This window comes from Nannospalax galili, unplaced genomic scaffold, assembly GCF_000622305.1.
Source record: "Nannospalax galili isolate Female #2095 unplaced genomic scaffold, S.galili_v1.0 scaffold50, whole genome shotgun sequence".
Lineage (NCBI taxonomy): Eukaryota > Metazoa > Chordata > Mammalia > Rodentia > Spalacidae > Nannospalax > Nannospalax galili.
In genome coordinates, this window is record NW_008328749.1 from 500,363 (window position 1) to 518,084 (window position 17,722).

Here is a 17,722-nt window from a genome sequence, read left to right on the forward strand (position 1 = left end):
AATCCCAGCATAGACTAGCGGAAGTCAGTAAGTAATCCCAACCCAACCAATGAAACTTTTAGCAATTGATGGCTGCTGAGAGTTGGAAGACAGTGTCTTAGAGGGATGAGATACTTGGTGGGCCCAGTGGATGGACCCACACTAGAGGACATCTGGGGATAAAAATCAGACTTTATAGGTCATATTATATATGCACTCACACATATATGCACATACATGAGAGAGTTCATTAAATTGGGGGGAGGGGCATAGGGAACAATGTGTGGATAGGGGAGGGGATCTAAATACTATCAAACTATACTATATGAAAATGACAAAAATTCAATTAAAAAGCACATTTTTATGTGTATGTGGTGTGCATTCATCTACAACTGTGTATGGTGAAACATGTTTGTGTGAGGATATGCATGTATGTTTGTACGTGTGTGGAGGCCAGAAGTTGATGTCAGGTGTCTTCCTTGATCGATCTTTAACTTAATGAGGCAAGGTCTCTCAGCTGCACCCGAAACTCACCAATTTGGCTATTCTAGCTAGCTGGCTTACTTTAGGGCAGCCCTGTCTCTGCCTCCAGAGTGCTACAGTTACAGGTGGGCCACCATGCTCTCTCAGCAGGTATGTGGATTCTGCAGATCTGAACTCTGGTCCTGACACTTGCAAGGCAAGTACTTTAACCACTGAGCAATCTCCCCAACCTGTAAAATACATTTTAAAAGTTAAAGTTCCTGTCTAGAACTATAGCTAGGAAAGACAGATCCTTTGTCATTAAATAGGGTTGCTTATTTTGGCTTGCCAAAATATCAAATTGTATCAATCCAACACTCGTTCTTTACTTTGTGAAACTAGAATATGCTGCTGTGCAGATTGCCATAACACTTTGTGTTTCTGCTTCCAGACAGAAAAGCGTCTCTGTGCCAAAATGCAACAGTCAGGTAAACTGAAATTATTGTATAATTTTCAATAACGTTAATTATCAATTTATTTTAGTCTTGCTGCTATAAATTATACATGATGGGCTTTATGAAGAAGTACCTATCTTACTAAATATAAGAAATGATACATTTCCAGCTTGAGCAGACTGATTCAAAATTCTCAGCACAGCAGTATGTTAAAATAAAGTCTCAAATTTGGAGATGGCAGCTATAAATGTTCCTTATTATGAGACAAGTTCTCTTAAAATGTGCTCTGTTAGGTTCCATAAATATCACAAAATTCACAGAAATCTAAAAATCTGACTGCATTCTTTTGATGAAAGGTTTGTGAAAATTGTATTTACTTTTGGAGAAAAATTTAAATTACTTTCTTCACTCAGTCTTCACTCTAGACAGTGCTTAGTCATTCACAATCAAGTGTAGATTTCAATTACTTTTTCTGTTTCTACAGAGCTAAGAAGAATAATTTTTAAATAACAGAAGACTTGCCACAAAGTATCAGAAAATATTTCTTACACTATTATCTTCCTCAAAGATGAAGCATTGACTGAGTTTGAAAGCAGGGTAAGACATTTGTTTCAGTCCTGATAACTGAACCTTGGGCATTGCCCACATTAATCAAGTGCTCTACCTCTGAGCTATTTCCTCAGCTTATTTTATTTTTCTTTTGAAATAAGAGTCTTAAGTTGCCCAGGCTAGCCTTCAACTTGTAGTCCTCCTGCCTCAGCCTCCTAGGTAGCTAAGATTACAGGTCTGTGCCACAGGGTACCTCCACATAGATAGTTCTTTGAAAGAAAAACTCATAACTACAATAGCTTCTAGTTGAATGTATTTATATATTGACATTTAACAATTAAATTAGAAGTATCTAAATGAACATATTAGAATACTTGTTTGGCAACCAAGAGTATAAATGTAACATAATGCATTGGCACACATGGCCGCACAGTTTAGTTATGGAATGGATGTGAATTTAGAATAGCAAGGCTGAAAATCTTTTTCTTACTTGACTACACAGTATGGAAACCAGAGCATCAGTTTGATGTGATTTGCTGAGAAGTGTAACAGTGATGCACTATTCTCAGACTTCAGGAACTTATGCTGTGTGTACTCTAAGAACAGGAAATAGGCCTAAGCTGGGGTTGGATCCCACAAGAATATAAGGTTGAGACTTGGTAAAGAATTTCAGTTGCTCCAAGAAGCCCAAGCTAACCTTTATAGGTTTATATGTACACATGTATCTTTACAAGAAATCTGTGAATACCCACTTTGTAAGCCCCACCTTCCTCTCAGAGCTGCCTGGTAGGCAAAATCTATATGTCAAAGTTGGGGATGGGTGCAGTCGTTTTGTGCTCGCATTATACTTTAATCAGGCATGCAGCCATTGTAGCCTCAACTGCTTAATTTTGAACACTGTTCCATGGGAAATAATATTCATTGCTCCCAAGATCATTTGTCTCTAGAGATACATACATGTGATTACATAATGTCATATACAATTGCATAAACATCAAGGTACATATTTATGTATTTGACATATAGATGATTAATAGATGACATCAAGATTAGATAGAAAGATGATAGATATTCATCAGCTCTGAAATTAATGCTCAAAAAGCACAGTCTTGTCTTCAAGCAGGCCAGACCTCCTGAACAGAAGCTGGCAGGAGAGGATGCTTAGACAACAGTCATGCAGTGAGTCATCTGTGTTTTCACAACATGTTTCTACCCAGCACCCATAGCTATTTGTAGCCTGACAATAAAGGCCTTTTGCGAGCCATCTCTGAGTTGTCTGCCTTTAAAAGCAAGGATGTTGTTCTCAGTTGACTCATCTGAGTTGCTTGTGCTTTGGAGAATAACCCATTGCCTCATTTATGAAGGCATGTGATATAACTGCATATTGGTGCAGGTTTTTCCAGTGCTTTTCTTCTTCATCTTGGCCCAGTGTCTAGAAAGACAAAGGATGAGAGTAGACTTGAACCCTTAAATAAGCCCATTACATACCACTACTGGTGCCTCGTGGGAGCACAGAACAAGGTTGTTTTTTCATCAATATGCTAGACTGAAAATAACACCATCCTAGACTTCTTATGCATTTTGCTCACATCTCTTTACCTCAGCACTTAAAAACTGTATCTAGCACATGCTAGATACTTCATAAAGATTTGAAAAGGAATGAAATAACCTCTGGCATATACCTGTGCACTATTCTAAGACTTAGCACCTCTGCAATATAGATCTTAAGGGAAAAAAGGCTTCATAAGTGAGAGGAGGGAAGAGGATATGCTTTTGCATTTTCATTCATAGAAACCCTCAAAATGCTGTTTCATGTTTCAAAAAATTATCAGTGCTTACAAAAATCTATTAATAAAAAAATTAAATTATGTTTGGAAAATAGCCTTATGAGTTTATATTACTTTCAGTTCCCAAGCCCCGAGGGTAATAGTCAACAAACGGTTTGGGGAACTGCTTAACATTTTGATGCACTAACACTTTCATGCTTCTCCTAAAGTCTTCAGAACCCAGGAAACAGCTAATTCCAGCAAGGACTTTCCCAGATCATATACAACAGGGCGGAAATCCCATGATACTGACATATGTTATACAACAAAGTCTATTTTCCCAGGGACTCACTTGGAGAGAAACTGACTAACATGGGAGAGATCAAAACAAACTTGAACAGCTACTCCCCTGGTCTCAGATGCTACATTCTAAAGCTAAATCTGTGCTGGAGATCTTTCTCAGTGGTAGAGTACTTGCCTAGTATGACCAAGACCCCATGTTCAATCCTCAGCATCCCCCCAAATCTAAAGCTAAATCTTGTGAGAGTACAAAGATAATTCAATTAAAAGGCATTAAGAAAAAGTTCCATGAAAGTAACTAAAACTTTTCTGCACAAGTCTCTGTAGCTTCTAACAGAAAATGGTTTTGTTCTTGAAATCCTCTCAAAACCAGACTAGTGCAGCTCTCAGACCTCAGATAAGTTTCTTTGTGTACTGGATGGTGATTAATGCTGAAACTTAAACTGGTCAAATGCAGAGAAGAGGTAACTGGGGAGTGCTCAGCCATATATGGGACATCTGTATTATACCTACTGCCCCCAAGGCTCACAGACCACCAAGGAAGAGGGTGTAAAAGGTATTAAGAGTCAGAGCTTGGGGAGAACCAAAGTGAAACAGTCTTCTGGAATGACAGGACCCCTGCACTCATGAACTCTCAGCAGCTGTGATTACCAGCAGAAGACCTGCACAAGTACAAGCCAATCGACTCTGTGTTGTGGAGGAGGGAGGAGCTCATGAACACCATCCCTAGCTGAGGAGCTATTGACAACTAATGGCTGTTGGGGGAGGGAGAGCCAGCTTTCTTTACAGGTGGGGCCCCTGGTAGGTCAACCACACTGCAGTGAATGGCCCCACACCAATGAGTATATATGGGCAGCACAAATGGGGGCTAAGAGGGTTATAAAAAAAAAAGGACATGGAGTTGAGGGAAAAGTTGGAAGATGAGGGATGAATCTGGGAGGAGTTAGGGTAAAGAACAGGAATAATCAAAATACATTGTATACATGTATGAAATTTAAATTTAAAAAACTATATTTAAAAAGCAGAAGAGAAAGTAGAATAAATATAATGATAACTATTTAACAAAAGAATAAAGTATAGACCAAAGAATTAGGGAGGGCTTTCACACACATGCACACACACACACACATCACCACCAACACTATAGATGTGCTTGACTTCCTCTGCTTGTGTCTCCATGTATTACCTTCATGATATCATCAAGGCATTTCCCCAGTGCTTTCTTCTCCATTTGTTCTCCTGGATGATCTGCTTTAGCGATCATTATGTAGTAACCTACACGATCTAGGCCAAAGGCTTAACAATTCTATCACTGTTACAATTTAGTTTATTCACCCCCATCATATGAATGAAGCAGGCATGCTTCAGTGGCTCTGTTCTTGTACTTGGTCTCTACAACCCATGCCATAGGTCTCTTGGAAGTAACACTGATATCCTTGTTCTTTGATCCACACAATGTTATTTCTAAAATGCTCATCAATTGCAATATTTAAAAGTCACAGACTTTCCCTGAGAGTTTGAATTTTCAGTCTGTCTTTGAAGTCAGAAAATGAGGCAATATTGGGTATACACAAGAGAAGACACAATGAACACCATGTGCCTCTTTCCCTGAAGCTTCAGCTTTTTGGTCACGTAGTTCCTGTACTATGTACATAGCTCCTGTAAGGAAACCCAAGATAGCCATGTGAAGAAGCTGTGTGGAGGGTCCCAGACCCCAGCAGCTATAGACATACTAGCCTGGGCATCAGGCCATGTGAACAGAAGCCACAGGCAGCTTTAAACTCTGATGCTATCTGACTGCAATGTGAAGGACCAAAGAGAGAACCACTCAGGTGAGCCCATCAACCCCTCAACACACAAAACACAATACAAAATGATTGCTTTGAGCTCAAGTTTGGGGGTAATTTGCTATACAGTAATAGATACCACCTAATGGATAAGTAAACTTAATCTAAAATATGATTTTTAAAGTAATTTTTCCCTTGTTACTTGGAACAACAAAAATGTTATAGTCTACTTTCTTTGGCATTTAGAGGGGAATCTAGAGCACAACTAAACCCAGGGACAAATGGAGAAGCAGAACCAAAGTAATTTTTTGGAATTACCTGCAATCACACACACACACAAAAATAATAAAAAATAAGCTGGCTGGCAGTAACTGTCAACGTTGCATTGGCTGAACACCGAGAAGCAAGTAAGATAGAAAGGCAGAGTTCAAAGGGGTTTCATTTGAGGTTCTTTTCCCAGAAATATTTGGTTTCATTCACTGTGTGTTCAACAGTACTTTGTACAAATGCTTATTGATTTTAATGCTTGGATCAACTTAAAGCCATTTTACACACACCTTTTGTGGTGGTTTGAATGAGGACCATCCCCCGTAGGCTCCAAGTATTTGAACACTTGGCCCCAGTTGGTGGTACTGCTTGTGGAAGTTTAGGAGGTGCAGCCTTGCTGGAGAAAGCACTTCACCAGGAGCAGGCTATGAGAGTTCCTAGCCTGCACCATATCCAGTCTCTCACTCCATGTCATGTGCATGCTTGAAAATGTGAGCAGTCAGCTTTCTGCTCTGGCTGCCTCCTGCCATGCTCTCCCCCACACCATGATGGACTCTTATCCCTCTGGAACCGTATGCCAAATAAATTCTTCTGTAAGTTGCCTTGGTCATGGTGTTTTATCATAGCAACTGAAAAGTAACTAATATTCTGTCCTAATTGATTAGGGGAGTATATAACATCTCTTGTTAAAACTATAGCTATGATTGATGAGAAAGGAAGACAAAAACCATGTAGAAAGTAACCAGTAAATTGTGGTTACAGTCAATGATACAACATGATCCCTGCCAGAATTTTCACATCACAGTGAGGCAGATCTGGGTATAGAAGAAACAACTTCAGTTGGGACTCTAAAGCTGCATTCTACCGATAGACATGCAAATCAAACCTTGAGCAAACCACTCCAGGGCTTGATGACTGGATTTATTCAGGTTATAACAAAGCAGAGTCAGGTAATATCACATTCCCCAAAAGTGTGATCATCAAGTGCGAAAGATTGCAGTCCATACATTCCAGATACTGGACTCTAAACCTTGTGCACTGCACAGAATTCAGGCAGCTGATATGCTTTTGCCCAAATAGAATTGTAGTTCCTCATTTCCTCCTCTTCTTCTCCCCACTTGTGACTCAAGCCAGATTTCATCAAGCTATTTTTGTAATTACTAACATGCTGGAAATACAGCAACGAGCCAGAAGCAAAGCAAAACGCAGCATCCAGCAAAAGAAAGAAAATCACGCTGAGTAACTGAAAGGCCATCTGCTTCTTACAGAGCTGTAGGGGTGAGGAAGACAATCTGGGCTGGACTATTTGTGTCCTCCTTCAAAGCATACCCACCTGCATGTTGTCAGTGGCATCCCCGAGCAGTCCTCCAAAAGTGATAGCGTTGGTTACCGTTGCCAGATAAATGAAGAGAATTGCCGAAAGTGCCTGAATATTTAAAGCATCATAAAAATCACTGGCAAAAAATGGTGCTTTCCTCTTTATGTCCTTAATTAATCCACCACAGAACCTGGGCAGGGAGAAAGCAAACATGTGACCAAGTAGAAAATAAATAACCAGCAAATTCATCAAGACATAATTCACTAAACTGCAAAGAAGTTGGATTTAAAATGCTTGAGTCAAAGACAAGATACTATTTAAGATAGTCTCACTTAGATGAGACCAAAAAAAGCTGTTGAGAAATACACTTTCTTCTATCTCTTTTTCAGTTACCAGAATATGTCCAACATTCCCTAACGATCATCCAGTTGTTCTTTAGATGAGAGAGTTGTGCAGATAAATTAAAATCTTCCATTTTCTAAAGGTGACATCCAAATATGTTGCACATACATAAAGCCCTTTATGATCTTGTCACTGTCACTTCACACTCATTCTTGTGTTCATCAAGCACCTGAGATGCACATACTTTGGCATTATTTTGAGTGCTGGAGAAATAACAGTGAGTAACTCTGAGTAGCTCTGATCTCATGAGTTTACTTCTGAGGGACGGAAGGCAGATAGTAAATAGGATCAAGATTTAAGTACATCAGTAAAAATCAGGGAAAGATTAAATGTGGATGGGGGTTGCGTAGTTCTAGAGAAGAGGTATTGGAAATTATAGATAGGTGGCCTGAATGGCCTTTTGAGGAAGTAAATTTGGGATAAGGACCTCAAGGCGTGAAGGAAAGCCATGCAGGTATGTGACAAAGGTACAGGGTTCAGCCCATACATTAGCGCACTTCCCTCCTGACAAAACCTCACAATGCAGCCTTCCCATGCACAGCATGGTTTGTGTGTAGAATGTCCCATTCCAAAGCCTGACAACTCAGCCTTAGCTGAACTCAGTGCCCCACTTGTGCCTCATTGATATGCACAGACAGGGCTGCGCACTCACCATGTAGATATACTGCAGACACTCAATGCATATGGAAAGGGAGATACAAAAGAATGAAATAACAGTGTGATTAAATTCAACGTATCAAGTCCAATAACTCCTATCTGGGATATGAATAGAAAGTGAAAGGATATTCCTAGTGGAAATAATTTATAAAGAACTACACTCATGCATTGCATAATGACACTGTGGTGAATGGTGGACCATACACACAATGCTGGTCTCACAGAATAATGGAGATGAAATGAGACTACCACGTAGTGGCATCATCAGCCATAAGGTTCTCCGGTACAATGTTCTCTGTTCTTCAAGTGTCATGGTGATGCTGACATAAGCAAACATATTCTCCAGTGAGGTACATAAAAGCATAACATATATAGAAAACACAGTACACATCTTTGATGGAAGTCAATGGCTGTGTCACCAGTTTATGTATTTGCTACACGGTACTTTTTATTGTTATATTAGCATGTACTTCTACTACAAATGTTAAGTGCACTGTAAGAGAGGATGACATCTTACACTGGAATCAGCCTCATACATGTTGTTTTCCTCATATCTTGACTGTAAGAGGCCACACTGAGTAACCAGCAGATACTCGTAGGCATGTGTGAGTGTACTCTATACATTTTCATGATGACCAAATAGCCTAAAGACAGTTCTCAGACACATATTAAGCAAAAGCAGGGGGAAGAAAAGGCTTTTTTATTCATTATTCTTTCAGAAAAATAAAGTAATGTAAATAATTTCTTCTTCGGGAGAAAAAAAAAAGCCCAAGTGGGTCATCAAGAGAAAGAAAGAACTTCATTTCATTCGAATTCCAGTGCATATTAAAATTATATATTTTGGGTTTTTTAAATGCTACAGTGGTTTCCACATCTTCATGAAATGAGTATCCTACTTAAAATCTGACTTAACCCAAAATGAAAAAAAAAAGCCCATAATCTTATAATAAGAAGGAATTATCATAAGAAGTTAGCTGAAGGAAGCTGGGAAATCTGGTTCCCCAACTGCGGGTTAAGGAGACAGTTGCCTATGGACCACTCCTTTCCATAATATGTTACTCACTTTTGAGTAAATGTACAGGGAAGAGACAGCATCCTGAAGCCACCTGGGGAAGGTGGGTCAATCATCAGTCAGTCCTGATACCTACACTTACCTGCCATCAGCTTAACCCTCTCTCTGACATCCAATCAGTCGCTCCATTGGTCACTGTACCTGGAAGTCAAGCTCCTAAGTCCTCTTTGTCTCAGTCCCCTCTCCTAACCCGCATCTTCAACTGTCTCTCACCTGTCTTAGCTTTTCCTCAAATGTTGCTACTCTCTACACAGCATTCTCTGGCCACTTTGTCTAAAAATGCAATACTATTGATCACAAAAGTTCTTATTCTTTTGTCATTTTCCTCATAAAAATATTACTGCATTTATTTATTTGCTTAGTATTTCTCTCCCCTCTCTGCAAAGTGAGGCCCATAAGGGCAGGCGTCTGTTAATATACTGTGGCATCTCTGGTGCCTGTGACTAATAGATGCACTATAAATATTTGTTGGCTGAACGAATGAGTAAATCAGTAAATAAAATGCTGAAAGTGGATTGAGAACAAGTAAAAGAAATTTAGATCTAAGGAAAACCTTATCACGAATGGCAAAAGGATCCGTCAGTTACCGGCCAGTTCGCTGCAGTTCTTCACAATCGCCATGTCCCCCTCCTCCATGTCCTCCATCATGGGGGGTGTCCCCATTCATCTGAACATTCTCTCCACCTGAGTACATGTTCTTTCTAAGAAGACACAGGGTGCAAGTAGACATTAGTTCATTGTAGTCATTTGCTTGTTTAGCTGCATCATGCTAATGGAGACAGGGAATGAAGGCCTTTCAGGGAGAAAGAACATGATTTCTTTCTTCCATCCTAACAGACAGTTCTTAAAGTGTTATAGCCAGAGGGAGACAAATGTTTAGATGAAAAAACAGCTGAATTAACTACATATCTTATAGGAATGAAACGTTTCACCTGGAAAATAAGATTTCTAGGATATAGTTTCTCCTACTACCTCTACTAAATTTCTTAACCTTGTAAATCTACAAGGACTCTACTTAAGCAAATTGATCTTTCCACATAAACATATAGAAGTCCCCAAAATATCCCTAAAGAACATCCATGATGCATTCCAATATCATGAGCTAATCTTGCCAGTGATGATCATGGAAGAACATTAAAACATGTAATACTTATTTCAGTGTCAAGGAAATGTAAAGCCAAGGCTCATCAGCAATTCATTTGAGGAAATATGTCCAGGGGTCTAGGAATATTACAGTCATGCTTTCTTTTCCAAACAGAACCTCTCTCTCAGGGGCTTCCTAGTCCCTGAATATTCCCAACTGCCTAGCACTTTACCTTTTGTCAGATGACGGAAGACTCTTTGGAGGCTCTATCCTGATTGCTGGGTCCCATTCCCCAGGGGGAAGGACAATAACTTCATCCAGGAACTCGTCAATGCCAGCAATCAGGTCATGCCTGTCTTTTGCTTTATAAGCAATGTCATGGAACACCTGAAAAATGGAGAGAGATGTGTTGATCCAATGAGAGAGCTTTCAGCATGCTTCACACCACATCAAGCCTAAATAACTCAATACATAGTCCTCTGATATTCCTATAACTATTCTCTCATATTTACTAATAGTTGATCTGCTCAAAATATTTAGATATGATCTCACTGTCTAACCAGGGGTGTGAAGAAAAGGCATTTAAGTGTTTTTTGGGTTTTTTTCTTTCCATCAAAACTATAAAATGGGATGTGTTTCAGGTCCCATATCACAGATTCTGTGGAAGCTAGATGAAAATTCTTTGAAGAGCTCACTGAAAGCCATTCCCTAAATTAAAAATTACTTGACAACTGACTGAAAATTTTAAAAGTTCACACTGACTTTTTAAATCAGGCTAAGACTCACATTCCCCAGTTCTCAAACACAAATAATGTGAGCTATTTAAAAAGAAAGAAGGAAGCTAAGTTGGCAGGAAGCAAAGGGATTTAAATAAGTGATCATCTGACTACTTTTTAAAATGTATGTAAGTGTATTGCCTGCATGTACGCAAGTACACCTGTGCATGCAATGCCCACAGAGACCAGAAGAAGGCAACAGATTCACCTGGAACTGGAGTTATGAATGTTGGTTAGCCCCCATGTGGGTGCTGGGAACTGAACCTGGATCCTCTGCAAGAGCAGCTAATGCTAACTGCTGAGTCATCTCTCCAGCCCCACATCTGACTATCTTTCAGAAAAGTAATAGCTAAGTCACCAAAGACAACAAAAACTTCAAGTCTTTTGTACACAGTGTGAAAGAAGGGGTTTCAAAGTGGCCCCCCAACCTTTTCCTCAACCATTCCATTCTTGTAACCAAGCTGATGATCTGAAATTCTTCATGAAAGCTAAGCCTTTCATACCTTGGAAATTAACGTTTTTATCCTCCAGAAGAGAAGATGGCCCCTGTTGAACACCCTTTATTTATGCTAATCCTTTCTACTATATCTCTTCTCTTGGAAAAGAATTTTTAAGAACTATCAATCAAATAGCATTGGTTTGCAAGTTCTGGGTTTGAGGAGAGGGCAACACAAAGGGCCAGTACATCTTCTGTGGCAGGCATATCATTTTACCCTCACCTCATTTTCTCTGGCAGTTAGTCAGAGATATACATTCCCTGCCAGCCTTGCAAATAAATGTTGACAGTTTCAACTCATGAAATATAAGAAAAGGGAAGTTCTAGAGAACCAATTGAGAGAGGTCTTGAAAAAATAATAAAATCACTGTAAATCCATTACATGCAACCTAAGTGACTCTAATTGATATTTGAGAGAAATTTTAGAAAAAGCTGTAAATACACAAAATTAAATATACCAACCACTGCAATGAGAGAAGTAAATGTTCCCCTGAGGGACACATAGCATAGCTTTGCTTCAGTGCTTAGACCCAGAAGAAAGCAAGTGCCTGAGCAATAACCACACAGACCTTCTACACTAAGGAAAAGAGCCTCCAACTCTCCACTTGTACATGGAAGAGCTGACAAATCAAGACATGATGTAACAGCACAATATTTGGGAAAATAACAACACAGAAAGTCTATAAAGCAGAAACTGATGCTCCTATATTTCTCTATCATGAGGGTCATTCAGAGTTTTATCATAACTAAGTATACTTCCTAATATCCAAGCTACTGTGAGGGTGGATGAAATGGAAGTTCCAAAGCACAAGTTAGTAACAGGAGCTAAAGCACCATACATGTTTATTATGCCTTCCCACAAAACAAGAAAACCATAACAACCTTTCTGATACTCAAGAAAACTTATCTACTTACTGTGCATTATTTCATAAAAATCATTTCTGATACAATATAGTACATGGACATCTGAATCCCAAGAATTAATACGTTAAAGATTTTTAAACATATAGATAATACAATCACCTTGAACTTTTTCAGTAATATTTAACCATCATTTTAACAACTGAAAATACGTAAGGATCAGATCAGGGCAACTGCATCTTGACCACTTCAGCCACTGACCACTTGTTTGTGTTAAGAACATTCAAATTTCTCTTTACTAGCTATTTTTTTGCAATCTATAATTGTTGCCAACCATCATTACCCCACTCTGTCTCAAATTATTCCAAATTATACAAATGTATTGAAACCCATACATTAACCTTTAAATAGGTACAATTATGTGCCAACTAATTTAATTTTTTTGAGACAGAATCTTCCTGTAGCCCCAGTCAGCCTGGAACTCTCTATGTTGACCAAACTGACCTTTATCTTACAAAGATCCACCTGCCTCTGCCTCCCAAGTGCTGGGATTAAAGTTGTGGGCCACCATACCTGGTTTACTTTATTTTAGTTTTTAAGAAAAGAATTCACATTTTCTAAAGACTTTTTGCTTAGAAAAAGGAAAATATGTTTTATTCCAACACGAAGTTTAATCAAAACAGTAACAAAACACATGCCTTACTTTTTGAAAACTGTCCTACATAAGGAAGCTTACTTGTCACAAATGACTGCTTGTCATTTTATGAAGAACCACAGTAACCACATAATTCTAACTGAATAACATGTGACAGTCAATTCACAGCACAGACCAACACGAACAGGATATTGGCAGATCCCCATCTTCCTGGTTCCCTACCTCATCAGACATCAGGGTGGCAATGGCTCTTCCAATCTCATGGTAAGACTTGGCCTTTCCCTTCGGCCCTAGGAGAATGAACAAGAACCTAATGGAGAGGGAGAGAAGCAAAGGCTGTAACATGTCTCATGAAGCTCAATGAACATAACACCTGAAAAACATTTATCTTAGTTCACTAAAAGTTCAGGTCTAGAATTCATCCTGTGTATGCATGTATGTGTGTTCATGCACTACTGTATGCATTCACATGTGAGTGTAGAGACCAGAGGTCAACATCGGGTGTCTTCCTCAATAACTTTCCACCTTATTTTTTTGAGACAGGGAGTCTTCCTGACCCTGAAGCTTACCTACTCAGTCAAACTAGCCACCAGCAAGCCCCAGTGATTCTCCCATCTCTGCCTCTTCTGTGCTAGGATTACAGTCATATGACACTTCTCCAGGCTTTTGATATGGGTGCGGGAGACCTGAATGCAGGTGTGCAAGTCAAGTACTTACAGACTAACCCACCTCCCCAGCCCACAGAATCCATCTTTAAAACAAATAGATTATTCTGTGTGGTAAAAAAGATAGTCATTCACGCCATCACAAAACACAAGATATTTTTCAGTTTATTTGGAGGCAAAGGAAAATTAGCATGGAAATCTGAAACCTCTTCACTGGGCAGGAAAAGGTCTACCTAATGTGCTTCATGAATTTTCTGTTTTAAACTTCCTTCTTTTCTATCTTTCTACTGATTTTGGAAGCTTTAGAACAAACCTATTAAGGACATTAGCCACAAAGACTTGGTATACCTTTGAATTTCTTCACCTTCTCCTTACCCAGTGACAAATGCTCCTCTCTAATACCATAAGGAAATATTGTTTTTTAGCTGACTGGGAGTCAGCACAAACCAAACCCTTAAAAGTGAGCCATATGCTGACAGCCAAAGGAGGAGAAATATGAGAGAAATAAAAAATGAAGCACCATCCCCAGGCAGTTAAAAGCCTTTTGTGGATTTCCCCATTTTCCTTTCCAAATCTGTTTTCTTGACAATGTACAAAACATTGCTCAGGAGAAAATATGTCCTGAAATAAGCAATAATGAGCTTGTCATCTTAAAAAGAATCCCTCACGAACCACAAAGGTAAAGATGTGTGTCTCCACCAGGGAAGAAGGAGCCTGATAAGTAAGTGAATGTGAAAAGAATACACCCAAAGTGGCTCTGGGTAAATCCCTACCTGGACATTGATCATCCTTACCGAAGTGGGAAATAGTGAGGACAACAAGTATGACGGCATGTTTGCTTGCGGCTTCTGAAAGCCTGCAAAGCAGTACACACTCATCACTTCTTTAAATTCCCATGCAACACTCCTAGTAAGGAAACTGGGGGTAGAAAAGGTAGTGAGCGAGCCCAGGGTCTGTGCTTAGTAATGGGCAGGGGCTGCAGATGGAGCTCAGTGGTAGAGCATGAGGTTGTTGTGCATGATTCTCTGGGTTCAAGCTCCTGCATCAAAAGAACAATAAAATCAGTAAATAGCAGACTGTAGGTAACAGGCCTCCTTATAACTCATTCCTTTCACTGGATTTCTGCATCATCACCTGCTCTTCTGATTCACTGGGGCTGCAATTCAGCAGAGAAAATCTATCTACCAAGAGCTTTCACAGGACCCTCCTGGGAAAGGAATCGTGGGTGCTTACTTAGCTTAAGGACAAGAAAGAGTAATCAAAATTTTATGGCACCAAAATGGTTTACCACATCACTTCAACTTTTATTTTTACTTATTTAGTTCTATAAGTCATGTTAAATAGAAAAGGATTGACAGCAAATACTCTATTTAGAAAGTATGGCCCTAAATGTGTAAGTACTTTTCTTTATTTATAAAATTCATTGAAAAAGAAAAGTATCATAAATTAAGAGTCTAACAAAGGTACTTAAAGTTTGAATACTCAGATTGTGTTATAAGAATAACCATAAAACCATTTAGCACTTGTTTACTTAGTAACCTGTTGTAGCATAGAGTGGTAGGCTCACCGTCAACTGTTGTCATGGTGAATGAAACAGCAAAAGCAGTCAGCAGGCCTGAAAGCCTACTCCAGGATGAAAGAGGTCACTACTACCATTGCATTTTAATTCTTCCAACACTGAAATTGACACTAGAATTTTTCTTCCTCTGACACTAACCACTTCCTATATAGCAATGTGCCACCACACGTATCATTACAAAGTGCTACTTCATGACAGTAAAGTGGTTTTTCTAAAGAGAATGATTACTGTTTTTAGGGAAACACATGCAAAAAATATTTAGCCACTAAAGCAAGTCCCATTAAGAAAAACTAGTATTAGTTACACTTGCCAATTCTACTTGCCTGCTACAAAGAGCCAGCTTCATGGCAGTAGTAGGGCATAGTTTTAGGCTAAGTAGGCAGATGTGGTGCTGTAAAATAAAAATGTCTGAACACTTGGTTCCTTTGTTTAGTACATCTTTAAATAATGGGTATCTCACACCTGCCACTTTTTACTGAACCTAAATATTAACTTTTTGAACAGTGCATAATATCGAAAACTATGGAACTATATCAACTGAGGTATGAATCAATTACCAGATTGTATATATGACAACATATATACTATATACTGTCTTCTTAGTGAGAAAGCACTCCTGATCACTAATAGTCCTCAAGAAGAGACAGGCAGAGGGTTGGAAACTATTCTCAGAGCTGGCAGAGTAACAGAGCCACCATGTTAAATGCTATAGCACCAGAGCATAAATTTTCTATAATGTTTACTGGTTGGTTTCTAATAGGTAGTAACAAAGAATGGATGTAAACAGATTGGTGATAACTATAGCATATATTATAACAATAATCTAGTATTTGAGAAGTATATTGGTTCACTAACATGGATGCAAAGGTATCTAGATTAAAATAAAAGACACTTATTTGCTAATGAAATATTACTAAATGCCAAGTAGAAACAACATGGTGACAGAATTAAAATTTTCTTATTATTCCAGTCAGCAACAATTAAACAGTTCTATTCTCTGAAACTGACCAACAGAGCAACTCTGAGTATGGATGTGCAACAGGGGCATCACCTTAACTCAAGAGTTTCAACTGTAGAAAAGAGAACATCTTCTTGCCCAGATACCTTTGCTGAAATGAAGATGGGAGACCTGAGGACACTGACCACTCAGAACAAGCCAGCACACTGATGGTCCCTCTGCCTAATGTCCTCTCCTCTTTCACCCTCAAAGAAGTAAAAGCTGTTACAACTTTTACGATGGAAGTACATCTTGCCAAACTCAGCTTTTATAATGTACTAAAAACTCCTTTCATGACCCAAGCTGGTTTCTGTCAATGGTCAGATGTTATTTTTAACCAGAAGCTTTTTTCCTTATTAACAAATTAGGGTAAACACATTTGTGTGGCTGGAATGGAACAGCCCATGTTGACAGCTCAGAAAAAAGAAAAAAAAATTCATGTTACTGAGTTATTTCTATTCACTCACAACTACAAATGTCAGAGTTTGAATTTGTAACCATTCCCAGTTATCTCTAGAATCTTCATAAGGTCCTTTTCTACTTTTATGAGCTTTTTCACATAACTAATTATGCCTGCAGAGGATGCCTCTGGCACTCTCCACAGCAGAAAGAAGCACCAGATGATCCGTGTCCGGAACCAATGGTCTATACTCACATTCACATTCACAAAATAATTGTAGTCAGAACGTGCACAGTATCAGAAAAGGACTGAATCTTCCTAAACCACTATATCTTTTCAGAAAGGATGTACCCCTCCTTTCCTGATAGATCATAGCTATTTCTAGAATAATCTCAGCATGTACCAATCCCTTACTCCCTTCTCTGAAAACAGTGAATCAAATGACCCATTATTCATACTGAACAGCTTTGAAAAATGTAGCTAAGCTATAGCTTTCACAACAGACTCATGAGGACCACACACCATCATTGCCACCTTACATGTAATGCATGAATGCATGTATATACAGAACACAACTAAGAAGACCACCATCACAAACCCTCTAACAACATTTTAATGATTAAATACAAACTACTTCTCATGGGCAAATGATAATAACATGCAATAAGAATTAACTTATAGAAATGCTAAAGGGTAAGCATTAGAATATCGAGAAGACTAAAGCTAACTGACTAATCATTTGCCTTGGAAGTAAAGATCAAGATAAGAAAAGGGCAAATTGATGTAGAGTTCTCATTATTCTAAAGCATCTTATTCCAACCCATTCTAGGCTAGATATCTCTCTAAGTTGTCCCTGAAATATGGCCTGAATCAGAAACATGAAGTTCTGTCTCCAACAGCAGTATCAACTCTGTCCATTGCCTCCATTCCACAGCTGCAAAGTGGCAATGTTTATCTGGTATACATCTCCATGAGTGGATGCAAAATGACATCAAGAAAAGAGCCTACAAGATACTAGAAACATCTTAACATAACCTACCAAGTCATCAGACATCAAAGACTAGTGTTTGTTTGCTTTCACATGAAAAGTCAGAACCACCCCTACGCAGACATCCACCCACCCACCCAACTGATAGTTACAGAACTGCAAGTAGACAGATGCTGCAACAGATCATAAAAGCAAAGTAGGTCAAGA

The 17,722-nt window shown here is 38.9% G+C and overlaps 1 protein-coding gene across 5 annotated transcripts in view; it reads right to left on the reverse strand.

The window, feature by feature from the left end:
* Slc4a4 (solute carrier family 4 member 4) overlaps positions 1-17,722 on the reverse strand; it is a 476,303-nt gene that overhangs the window by 101,873 nt on the left and 356,708 nt on the right. For all 5 annotated transcript variants that reach the window (XM_008829281.3, XM_029561709.1, XM_029561710.1 and 2 more), the window contains 4 exons: positions 13,109-13,196; positions 10,331-10,485; positions 9,602-9,715; positions 6,899-7,073 (listed from right to left, as the gene is read on the reverse strand). In XM_008829281.3, the coding sequence (XP_008827503.1) occupies positions 6,899-7,073; positions 9,602-9,715; positions 10,331-10,485; positions 13,109-13,196 (532 nt within the window). The remainder of the gene's footprint in view (positions 1-6,898; positions 7,074-9,601; positions 9,716-10,330; positions 10,486-13,108; positions 13,197-17,722) is intronic.